At 42.5% G+C, this 11,491-nt stretch overlaps 1 protein-coding gene across 7 annotated transcripts in view; it reads left to right on the top strand.

Moving 5' to 3' along the window:
• Window positions 1-11,491, top strand: part of tead3a (TEA domain family member 3 a) — a 71,291-nt gene that overhangs the window by 57,620 nt on the left and 2,180 nt on the right. For 4 of the 7 annotated variants that reach the window (XM_035382569.1, XM_035382568.1, XM_035382573.1 and 1 more), the window contains 5 exons: window positions 2,454-2,465; window positions 6,032-6,160; window positions 6,277-6,320; window positions 9,043-9,107; window positions 11,265-11,401. In XM_035382569.1, coding sequence (XP_035238460.1) covers window positions 2,454-2,465; window positions 6,032-6,160; window positions 6,277-6,320; window positions 9,043-9,107; window positions 11,265-11,401 — 387 coding nt within the window. The remainder of the gene's footprint in view (window positions 1-2,453; window positions 2,466-6,031; window positions 6,161-6,276; window positions 6,321-9,042; window positions 9,108-11,264; window positions 11,402-11,491) is intronic. The other 3 variants (XM_035382570.1, XM_035382575.1, XM_035382574.1) reach the window with 1 other exon arrangement.

The following is an 11,491-nucleotide window of genomic DNA, read 5'->3' as shown; positions in this document are numbered from 1 at the left end:
GTGATGTGGATTCTGCGTGCCTATACCCCCCTCCCTCCGGGACAGTGCAGTGTATGTTACTAACCCGCTAATGCTAATGCTAACGCTAACGGCAGCAGGCTTTCCTGTGCTCTGCACTAATCCACCTTTCCCCCTTTCTCTCCCTCCCCCCCTCCTCTGTGTGTGTGTGTGTGGATCTTTCACTGTCCTGAGAAACTGGAGACTGAAAACATATTTACACCCCCCCCCCCCCCCCCCCCAAACGAAGGGTTCTGCCCCCAACGGAACAGTGCACCAGACCTCAATCTGGCATACTGTCCATGGCATACTCCCACCCATGAGACACCAGTGCAGGTCCCACACGTTGATGACATGATGTGCTGTGTACATCGATTTTAATTTAAATCATTTTATTCTGTTCTTATTTTCTCAGAATAACATTTTTTTCTTTCATGTCACCACGCATTTTAGCAGCATTATTTTGTTGAAGATTCTAAGGACTCTGCGAGAGTGTTTTTGCATTTTACTCTCCCCTGAAGTACTTAAATGGGTTCAAAAGCCAGGTCTGGCCTTAGGTGTACTGGGTGCTCGTGATCATATATCAGCGGCCTTCTGTATGTGATCACGCATCACCATGAACCCCATTGGCTGGAGCTGCGTTTCACATCTCATTTATTGGTCGCTTTTCCAGATCATGTAAAACTCGGTGAGTTTTGCGATGGACCTGAAAGCAAAGTGGTTCCTGCCATTCACACAGAAGATGCAGGCGTCAGTTAATACACACGTTAACACACACTGTGGGTCCAATTAGATTAGGGGAGGTTAAAAACTGTATAAACGCACTGCTTTTTAGTCAAACTTGTCTTTGTAAATGGTTTCCCCAGGTTTTTTTTTTTTTTTTTTTGCTCTTGGTCATCTGCATTAACCTCAATAAATCAGACTAACGCACAGGGTTCCCATTCTTCACAGAAACAATGAATCATTTCTTTCACAGTTCCTGAAAACACACATTTTTATCCATGCCATTTCAATCTTTCCATTCATTCAGTCGCTCTTTGTGTTTGTACAGCTCCACTTACTCCTTGCTTCGTGACACTTTGTAATGGATGTTTTTCACAGAAAAAAACTGAAGTAAATGTAGCTTGGGGGGGAAAATTCTAAAATGATTTTTTCTGATCACTGAATGGGTGAACTGAACCGTGTATTAAAGAAGTCACGGTGGCAGTTTTAAGGGTGGCATGTTGACTGTTTAATATCAAACCTGGCAGTGCCAGTGTGGGGATACGATATGTGAAATGAGCTGGTTGATTGGCTGGTTGCCAAAGGACATCAATGGTATTGAATTTGAAGAACCCCTGATAACATGGCCACGCAGAAACCAAATATTTCTGTCCACCACAAATTTATATTCAGAGTAGCCCTATTTAGCAAGAATTTGACAATTGCAACAGTAAAGGTAATCATCACTGAAAAGTATTCAGTTTATTCTGTTCTAGACATTATTTGAAGTGACGTGGGAAAAAATATGAATTTGAGTGGGAACCCTGATTCTTAGTTCTGAACTTCTGAAACTAAAATCTACAAACCCATCCACGCGCTGAGAAGGGTAGCAATTTCAGCCTCCCCTCTTACTCCTAGTAATTCTGTGATTCTCCTAGTCTTCTGAACTACTCTTGGGACCGCTATCCTGTTTCATACACAGGGCGTTCAGTCACCAGCTTCTGACTGTCCGGTGTGGGACCTTCAGAGACAGTGCAGATCTGCGGCTGATCGGCCTCTTCCTCCTGTGTTGTTTTTCCTCTCTGTCTGTCCCTGGTCATCTGATCCGAGTTGGGCTCTTTTGTGATGTTTGCAATCCTGTTGTCATGTGGTTCACTTTTTTTTTTTTTTTTTAGCATACAGGAAGACAACACTTCCCCATTTTATGTTAAAGCATTTACTCTGGTACATTTTGCTTGGTGAAGAGACTACTCGGAAATATTTCTATCTTAGTTTTTTTTTTTTCTTCTTTTGGCTGAAACGAGCTTAAGAACCACAAGATTGCAAACATCATAAAACGGTAAGGACATCAATGAGAGCAGGCTCAGCAGTAGCTTTTGGAACTACAAAGAAAATAATGTGAGCAGTGATTTTGTGGATGATGTCACCTGCATTGAAATTGACTGACAGGATAAAACATGTAACTGGTGAAAAGTAGCACCATAATGTGTAAGTAAATAAGAATAGCATGACGCTGTATAACTTTAATTCAGAATAACTGCCTCCTATGTTTATGATTTTCTGTACTAAAATGTAGATAGAGAGGAGAGGGCTAGGACTGTTTATAGTGGTGGAATGTATCAGTGTGTCTTAAAAGCCATTTTTGCTGTCAGTTTGAATTTTTTTCAAAGGGAAATAATTACCAATAATCCTTATCATGCGATTATATGCGTTATTGCAAAGTACACTAATGGCTTCTCTTTCCTTTGATTCAGGCCATGAACCTGGTAAGTGCTGGTTTTTGATTTTAGCAATCTGCTTCACTTGCTTGGCTGAGCCAATGAAACGCTGCCGCTCTCCTGCACAGCAAGCCGCCAGTGTGAGCATGGCCCAATCACACGCTGCCCCTCCCCCAGGCTCTCTAATACCCCCTGTCGCTCCTCCCCTTTCCCCCACATCCAGGAACGCTGTCAGGGATGTGACCTTTTCTCGTTATTAACCCACGCAAAGATCCATTCAGCAGTACCAAGCGGTATAGCTCGTCTGGCTTCATCTTTTTTTTTTTTTGCGTAGCTGGTGGATTTTGGAGGAACCGTAAACCTCGCCAAAATTGATTTTGACAACTAATTGCTAAAATGCATCAAGGCTTACTGCTATTTCTTTGATATGTGATCAAAAAATGCCATCTCTCTGCTATTAATATTATTCTTCGTATACGCTGTATTTATCCCTTTGAAAAGCACAAATGCAGTTTATCCAGAATAATGGAATAATATATCTCAGCGGTTGTGAAATTGTTCAGACACAGCTGAGTGCTCTCCTGTTGAACTCAAGGCAAGATGCAAGAGAGTAACATAGCAGTACATTTATGTTCCTCGTGCGAAGAGGATACAGGTATTTTAAAAACTGGGTTAGGGTACAGAGACCTTCCAACTTTAGCATTGCCTTCCCCTGAAATTGCACTTAAACCAGAGTTCTAGCATGTGTAGATGGACACCATCTTAGGGTTTCTGCTGAAGTGGCACATCTGAAGATTTTATGTGATTGTATGTACGTGTGTGTGTGTGGGTGTGTGTGTAGTGGATATATGGGCACCATACTACAAGAAAAGAGGTGCTAGAAAAGGTTCTTACAAGGGCAACCAAATTGATTCCTGGTTTGAAAGATAACAGTTATGAGAAAAGACATAAGATGCTTAATCTCTTCAAGCTTAGTAAAAGGCGACTCAGGGGTGATTTGATTGAGGCTTTTAAATTCGTAAAGGAGATCAACAAAAGATTCTTCAGGTTGAGTTCTGCTAGTAGAACGAGGGGACATAAATGGAAATTAGCAAAAGGTAAATTCCGCACAGACATTAGGAAGATTTTTTTACACTGAGAGTGGTCAGTGTGTGGAATAGCCTGCCTGGTCATGTAGTAGAGGCAGTAACTCTGGGGATTTTCAAGACCAGGCTTCAGGCTTACAAGATCTAGTCTGTAGGTGATCAGAGCACTAGGTACTGTTTAGTCAGGAAAATTGCAGGCATTGTTCGGATGAATGGAATGTTCTCGTCATTATGTTGTTATTAGAGAAGTCTTTGAAGTCCTTTATCGCTGATTGAACACAGTATAGTGATGGAGAATGGCTTGATGTCCACAGAATTGCATAATGCATTCTATACAGTGTTATTGATGTTGCAGTGTGGACTAAAGTTGCTTATATATTTTTTTTAAATGCAAATACGATGAGTTTTAGCTGTCTCTATGTTAAGTGGTGTTATTTTTTTATTTAAACTATTAGCCGGTAGAAATTGAAATGTTTTTTTTTTGTTGTGAACAGCCAGAGTAAATGATCTGAGAGATCAAAGGCCTTTCTTTAGCTTAACCGTGCTGTTGCCATGGGGATTTTCCACCCGCTCAAAACCCATCTCATCAGGTGTAAGCCCATACTGCCCATTACAGAAACTACTGTGTCTGTATTTTTCAGCTAGTCTTTGCCAAGGACTGTTTTAATGCCCTTGTACTTGGAATCTATGAAATAGTTACACGCATGAAATTAATTATCGAATAAATGCTTACTTTCTAGGTTCTCTAGTGTGGTGATGAAGTTTTGACATTGGGTCTTGGAAGACGTAACTTACTAAACTGTAAAACAGAAAATGTTTTACCTTCAGCACAGTTATTTTTTCTTTTCATTTGCTGTAGTATTCTGTCAAAATGCGGATCCTATAATCTGACTATGGCACAAAACTCATTTTAAGTTACTTATGACCCGGAAACCACTGGTGATTTTTGCTGCTCATCAATGGAAATGTTTATGGCGTAGGAAGGAAAGCACCTGCTCTTTTTTTTCTCTCCTCTTTTTTCCACGACTGTCGTTGTCCTCTGTGGGCACTGTTGTACCTTTGTGTGACACATCTCTCTCTCTCCGCCTCTTTCCCTTATGTGGTGATGATGTTTCTGTCATCTTCTGAACATCTTCTGTTCATTTCCTGATTGGAAAAATATTCCAAGCTGTTCAATAACATTGCTCTCTATCTCAGTGTAAATCAATGTATTAATATAACGTGTATTATATGTATATGCACTTAAATGCAAGTGTATTGGAAACGTGAAATGATTTTTGATATTTTGGCTCTCTGGATTTGAACATTGAATTTCAAATAAAGCAATGAATATGAGGTTAAATTGCAGAATGTCAGCTTTAAATTGAGGATATTTACACTCATATCGGGTGATCCTTGTAGGAATTGCAGCCTTTTTTATACATAGTCCCCCCCAGTTTAGGTGGGCAAAAGTAATTTGGCAATTGGCTGTTCAGCTGTTTCTTGGCCAGCTTTGTGTCTTTGTATCAGTTAGTTCATGCAGGAGAAACCTGCAAAAGGTCTGGAGTTGATTTGAGGTATGGAATTTGCATTTGGAATCTGTTGGTGTTGTCTCTCAACATGAGGACCAAAGAAGTGTCAATGCCAGTAAAGCAGGTCATCATGAAGCTGAAAAATCAGAATACACCGATCAGAGACATAGCCAAAACATTGGGTGTGTCAAAATTGACTGTTTGATATATTGTTAGCGAGCAAGAATACACTGGTGAGCTCAGCAATAGCAACAACATGGTAGTCCACAGAAAACCACTGTAGTGGATGAGCGAAGAATCCTTTCACTTGTGAAGAGAAACCCTTTTTCAACCGTTGGCCAGAACAAGAACACGCCAGGATGTAGGCATAGATGTGTCAAAGACTACCATAAAGAGGAGACTATGTCAGCATATCCTCAAAGGGTTCACTGCTGGATGCAAACCATTGGCAAGCCTCAGGAATAGAATGGTCAGGTCAAGAAATGTAAATGAAAGTTCTTGAACAAAAACTTGTACCAAAGTGATAGACAGAGGAATATGATGACTTAATTTCAGATTATGTTAATCTGTCCAATTACTATGTGTAAAAAGATCCTACACTGATCACCCAATTACCTCAAATTGATTTCTGCACTTACATTTCACATTCATTTTGCTGGAGTGCTGAGCCAAAATAACAAAAAAAATGTTTTTTTAATTATTATTACTTAGCATGATAAAATTAAATAAATGTCCTCTAGGACATTCCATTGATCTGGAATATTAAATAGAACACAATTTTATTTCAGAATTTCTTCTCAGACAAGACTATATAATGGCTGCTGTTTGAGAAATGAAACCAATTCAATTATAAAATAAATGTACATGGAATGTGTGGATAGTGGAGGGCTGTACTAACAGTTCAGTACTCATTTCCTGCAGCCTTTAAAATCCTTACGTCCCCTGTTAGAGGCTGTGAAGGACCATGGTTGAGTCCCCATGTGGAGCCCCCCCTCTCTGCTTTCTACTTCCTGTGCAGGATCAAGCCTCTAAAGACAAGGCCCTTCAGAACATGGCCGCCCTGTCGTCGGCTCAAATCGTGTCTGCCAGCGTGATGAAGAGCCAGCTGCCCCCCCTGCCCCAGCCCCCCTACCCTCCACCAGCCAGGGTGAGCACCACCGTGAGCCCAACCTTAACCCCAATCCCCCCCCCCAATTTAACCCTAACCCCAACCCCAGCCCTAACCCTGACCATACTCATTTTACTCTCCCATTTTGTCCACAGTTTTGGCCAGGCCCTATACCAGGACAGCCTGGCCCCTCTCAGGAGTGAGTATGGATTATTTCTGGCAATAAATAAATAACTGGGAAGTAGTGTCACAGCGCAGTTAGGCCCCAGAGAGAGCCTTCACTTCCGCACTTCATTCAAGCTCACAGGGAGACACTCTCTTCATACAACATCAGTGCATCGTCTAAAGAGGCAGTCTCTCAGATACAATCTTACACCATGTTCAGCGCCTTCTCAGACCCCATCTTACACCATGTTCAGCGCTCTCTCTGACCCCATCTTACACCATGTTCAGCGCTCTCTCTGACCCCATCTTACACCATGTTCAGCGCTTTCTCTGACCCCATCTTACACCATGTTCAGCACTCTCTCAGACCCCATCTTACACCATGTTCAGTCCTCTCTCTGACCCCATCTTACGCCATGTTCAGCGCTCTCAGACCCCATCTTACACCATGTTCAGCGCTCTCTGTGACCCCATCTTTCACCATGTTCAGCGCTCTCTCAGACCCCATCTTACACCATGTTCAGTCCTCTCTGACCCCATCTTACACCATGTTCAGCACTCTCAGACCCCATCTTACACCATGTTCAGCGCTCTCTCTGACCCCATCTTACACCATGTTCAGCGCTCTCTGACCCCATCTTACACCATGTTCAGCGCTCTCTGACCCCATCTTACACCATGTTCAGCGCTCTCTCAGACCCCATCTTACACCATGTTCAGCGCTGCCTCTGACCCCATCTTACACCATGTTCAGCGCTGCCTCTGACCCCATCTTACACCATGTTCAGCACTCTCTCTGACCCCATCTTACACCATGTTCAGCGCTCTCTCTGACCCCATCTTACACCATGTTCAGCGCTCTCTGACCCCATCTTACACCATGTTCAGCGCTCTCTGACCCCATCTTACACCATGTTCAGCGCTGCCTCTGACCCCATCTTACACCATGTTCAGCGCTCTCTCAGACCCCATCTTACCCCATGTTCAGCGCTCTCTCTGACCCCATCTTACACCATGTTCAGCGCTCTCTCAGACCCCATCTTACACCATGTTCAGCGCTCTCTCAGACCCCATCTTACACCATGTTCAGCGCTCTCTCTGACCCCATCTTACACCATGTTCAGCGCTCTCTGACCCCATCTTACACCATGTTCAGTCCTCTCTGACCCCATCTTACACCATGTTCAGCGCTCTCTGACCCCATCTTACACCATGTTCAGCGCTCTCTCTGACCCCATCTTACACCATGTTCAGACAGTCCTCTCTCTGACCCCATCTTACACCATGTTCAGCGCTCTCTCAGACCCCATCTTACACCATGTTCAGCGCTCTCTCAGACCCCATCTTACACCATGTTCAGCGCTCTCTCTGACCCCATCTTACACCATGTTCAGCACTCTCTCAGACCCCATCTTACACCATGTTCAGCGCTCTCTCAGACCCCATCTTACACCATGTTCAGCGCTCTCTCTGACCCCATCTTACACCATGTTCAGCGCTCTCTCTGACCCCATCTTACACCATGTTCAGCGCTCTCTCAGACCCCATCTTACACCATGTTCAGCGCTCTCTCAGACCCCATCTTACACCATGTTCAGCGCTCTCTCAGACCCCATCTTACACCATGTTCAGCGCTCTCTCAGACCCCATCTTGCACCATGTTCAGCGCTCTCTCAGACCCCATCTTACACCATGTTCAGCGCTCTCTGACCCCATCTTACACCATGTTCAGCGCTCTCTGACCCCATCTTACACCATGTTCAGCGCTCTCTCAGACCCCATCTTACACCATGTTCAGCACTCTCTCAGACCCCATCTTACACCATGTTCAGCGCTGTCAGACCCCATCTTACACCATGTTCAGCGCTCTCTCTGACCCCATCTTACACCATGTTCAGTCCTCTCTCAGACCCCATCTTACACCATGTTCAGTCCTCTCTCTGACCCCATCTTACACCATGTTCAGCGCTCTCTGACCCCATCTTACACCATGTTCAGCGCTCTCTCTGACCCCATCTTACACCATGTTCAGCGCTCTCTCTGACCCCATCTTACACCATGTTCAGCGCTCTCTGACCCCATCTTACACCATGTTCAGCGCTCTCTCTGACCCCATCTTACACCATGTTCAGCGCTCTCTCTGACCCCATCTTACACCATGTTCAGCGCTCTCTCTGACCCCATCTTACACCATGTTCAGCGCTCTCTCAGACCCCATCTTACACCATGTTCAGTCCTCTCTCTGACCCCATCTTACACCATGTTCAGCGCTCTCTGACCCCATCTTACACCATGTTCAGCGCTCTCTCTGACCCCATCTTACACCATGTTCAGACATGTTCAGTTTGATGTGTTAGCTGGTGACCACTGGCAGAGGTTGTAGTGTAGTGAGTCTGGGGGGGGGGGGGGGCACTGTTGCTTCAGGTTGCAAATTGATTTAATTTGAGTCACACCAACTGCGTTCCGATTGGATAGCTTTGTTCAAAAGAAATGCCACAAGGCTAATCTAACACACATTGACGTTCTTTGAGCCTATAATCCAGCTGATGAAGGAATTATTTCATTTGGTCTATATATTTATATAATTCTGTAGTTGATGGTCGTTTCTCACTTGCATAGTTTTATTGTCCAGTGCAGATCAAAAGATATGTATGTACTTTGTCGCCACATATGCCAAATTCTCTTAACTACAGAGCGTGTGTAAGTAAGATGAAAGCAGTGGCGTGTATCTCACAAATGTGCTTTCTCATTTTCAGCATTAAACCATTTGCACAGACCCCATACCCCAACCTAACAGGCCCCATTCCCACTCCCATATCAAGTGAGTACCAAGCAATGCTGTTCACACCAGAATAAATTAATAGGCAAGCACAACAGGGGGCGACATAGCTCAGGAGGTAAGACCGATTGTCTGGCAGTTGGAGGGTTGCCGGTTCAAACCCCGCCCTCGGCGTGTCGAAGTGTTCTTGAGCAAGACACCTAACTGCTCTGGCGAATGAGAGGCATCAATTGTAAAGCGCTTTGGATAAAAGCGCTATATAAATGCAGTCCATTTACCATTTACCATGTCGAAAGATGTGTTCTGGCTGTTGAGTGTATATACAGATAATAAAAGAGTTGATTGGTCCTGTTGTGTGACTTCTTACCATAGGTATGCAGGTTTGATTCCAGCATTGTTCTACTGTTGTGTTTTTGAAAGTTCAGCATTTAGTCCGAAGCGTGTTTATTGATTATGTGTGTGCTTGGAGCAATGTACAAGCCGTTCGCTAAGCCAGGGATTCCCAAATTGTCAGTTAGGAGTCACTGGAGGTTTACGAGAGAGTTTATGGAGGTTCATAAGAAAAATGGAAAGAATTACTTTCTGTATATTTTGTCATTCATAATCCATAATCATTCACATCAGTCAGATTAGCCAGTGCTCTCGTTACATGTACATCACTTGTTACAGTGGGTTTGAATTTGCTTTTACGCTAAAAACATGCATTTTGCGCGTGAGCATGTTAAGCTACATTTTAAGAACAGGTGGATCATAGAAAATGTAAGTGTAGATCTACCTCATTAAAATAACCCCAAATATTGCATCAAGAATAAGTACGGCAGGGAATCTCATGCTTAGGGGTAGTTGTTTGTTGTTTGTTGTTTTTAACTGAAAGTAATGAATTAAACCATTAATAAAAGGTTTATGAAATATTTAATTAAACCAATAAACCTTGATCTAGTAGTGATCTAATAGAGTTTGACTTTTCATTGAATTGTAACCTTGCATCAGTAATAATGAGCTTGATGAGGCATAACTGCAGATGCTACTTCTAGTTTGGTTGCCAAGGTAATTTGTCAGTTTGAAAATGAGGTGCTACCATTCTTGAGAACCATGTTTATGTCATTGAGAAGTTAGTGAGAATCTTGTTTATGTCATTGTGAAGTTAGTGAGAATCGTGTTTATTTCATTGAGAAGTTAGTGAGAACCATATTTATGTCATTGAGAAGTTTGTGAGAATCGTGTTTATGTCATTGAGAAGTTTGTGAGAATCATGTTTATGCCATTGAGAAGTTAGTAAGAATCATGTTTATGTCATTGAGAAGTTAGTAAGAATCATGTTTATATCATTGAGAAGTTTGTGAGAATCATGTTTATATCGAGAAGTTTGTGAGAATCATGTTTGTGTCATTGAGAAGTTAGTAAGAATCATGTTTATATCATTGAGAAGTTAGTGAGAATCGTGTTTATTTCATTGAGAAGTTAGTGAGAACCATATTTATGTCATTGAGAAGTTTGTGAGAATCGTGTTTATGTCATTGAGAAGTTTGTGAGAATCATGTTTATGCCATTGAGAAGTTAGTAAGAATCATGTTTATGTCATTGAGAAGTTAGTAAGAATCATGTTTATATCATTGAGAAGTTTGTGAGAATCATGTTTATATCGAGAAGTTTGTGAGAATCATGTTTGTGTCATTGAGAAGTTAGTAAGAATCATGTTTATATCATTGAGAAGTTTGTGAGAATCATGTTTGTCATTGAGAAGTTAGTAAGAATCATGTTTATATCATTGAGAAGTTTGTGAGAATCATGTTTATGTCATTGAGAAGTTAGTAAGAATCATGTTTATATCATTGAGAAGTTAGTGAGAATCGTGTTTGTCATTGAGAAGTTAGTAAGAATCATGTTTATGTCATTGAGAAGTTAGTGAGAATCGTGTTTATGTCATTGAGAAGTTTGTGAGAATCATGTTTATGTCATTGAGAAGTTAGTGAGAATCGTGTTTATGTCATTGAGAAGTTAGTAAGAATCATGTTTATATCATTGAGAAGTTTGTGAGAATCATGTTTATGTCATTGAGAAGTTAGTAAGAATCATGTTTATATCATTGAGAAGTTTGTGAGAATCATGTTTATGTCATTAAGAAGTTCGTGGGACTCGTTTATGTCATTGAGATGCCATGGGAAATGGGACTGTATGTCATCCTTCCCCCCCCCCCAGCGTACGAGCCCCTGCCCACCCCGCTCCCCCCGGCCGCCACCGCGGTGCCCGTGTGGCAGGACCGCACCATCGCCTCCTCCAAGCTGCGCATGCTGGAGTACTCGGCCTTCATGGAGGTGCAGAGGGACCAGGACACGGTGAGGAGGAGCTCCACACATCAGTGTCAACTGTCCAATAAAGAAATGAGTCAGTTAAGGAAGAAAAACTGTACATCCTCTTAAAGTATG

The sequence above is a fragment of the Anguilla anguilla genome, chromosome 11, assembly GCF_013347855.1.
Source record: "Anguilla anguilla isolate fAngAng1 chromosome 11, fAngAng1.pri, whole genome shotgun sequence".
Lineage (NCBI taxonomy): Eukaryota > Metazoa > Chordata > Actinopteri > Anguilliformes > Anguillidae > Anguilla > Anguilla anguilla.
The sequence above is the reverse complement of the archived record's forward strand: the minus strand, read 5'-3'. Positions and strand labels throughout refer to the sequence as shown.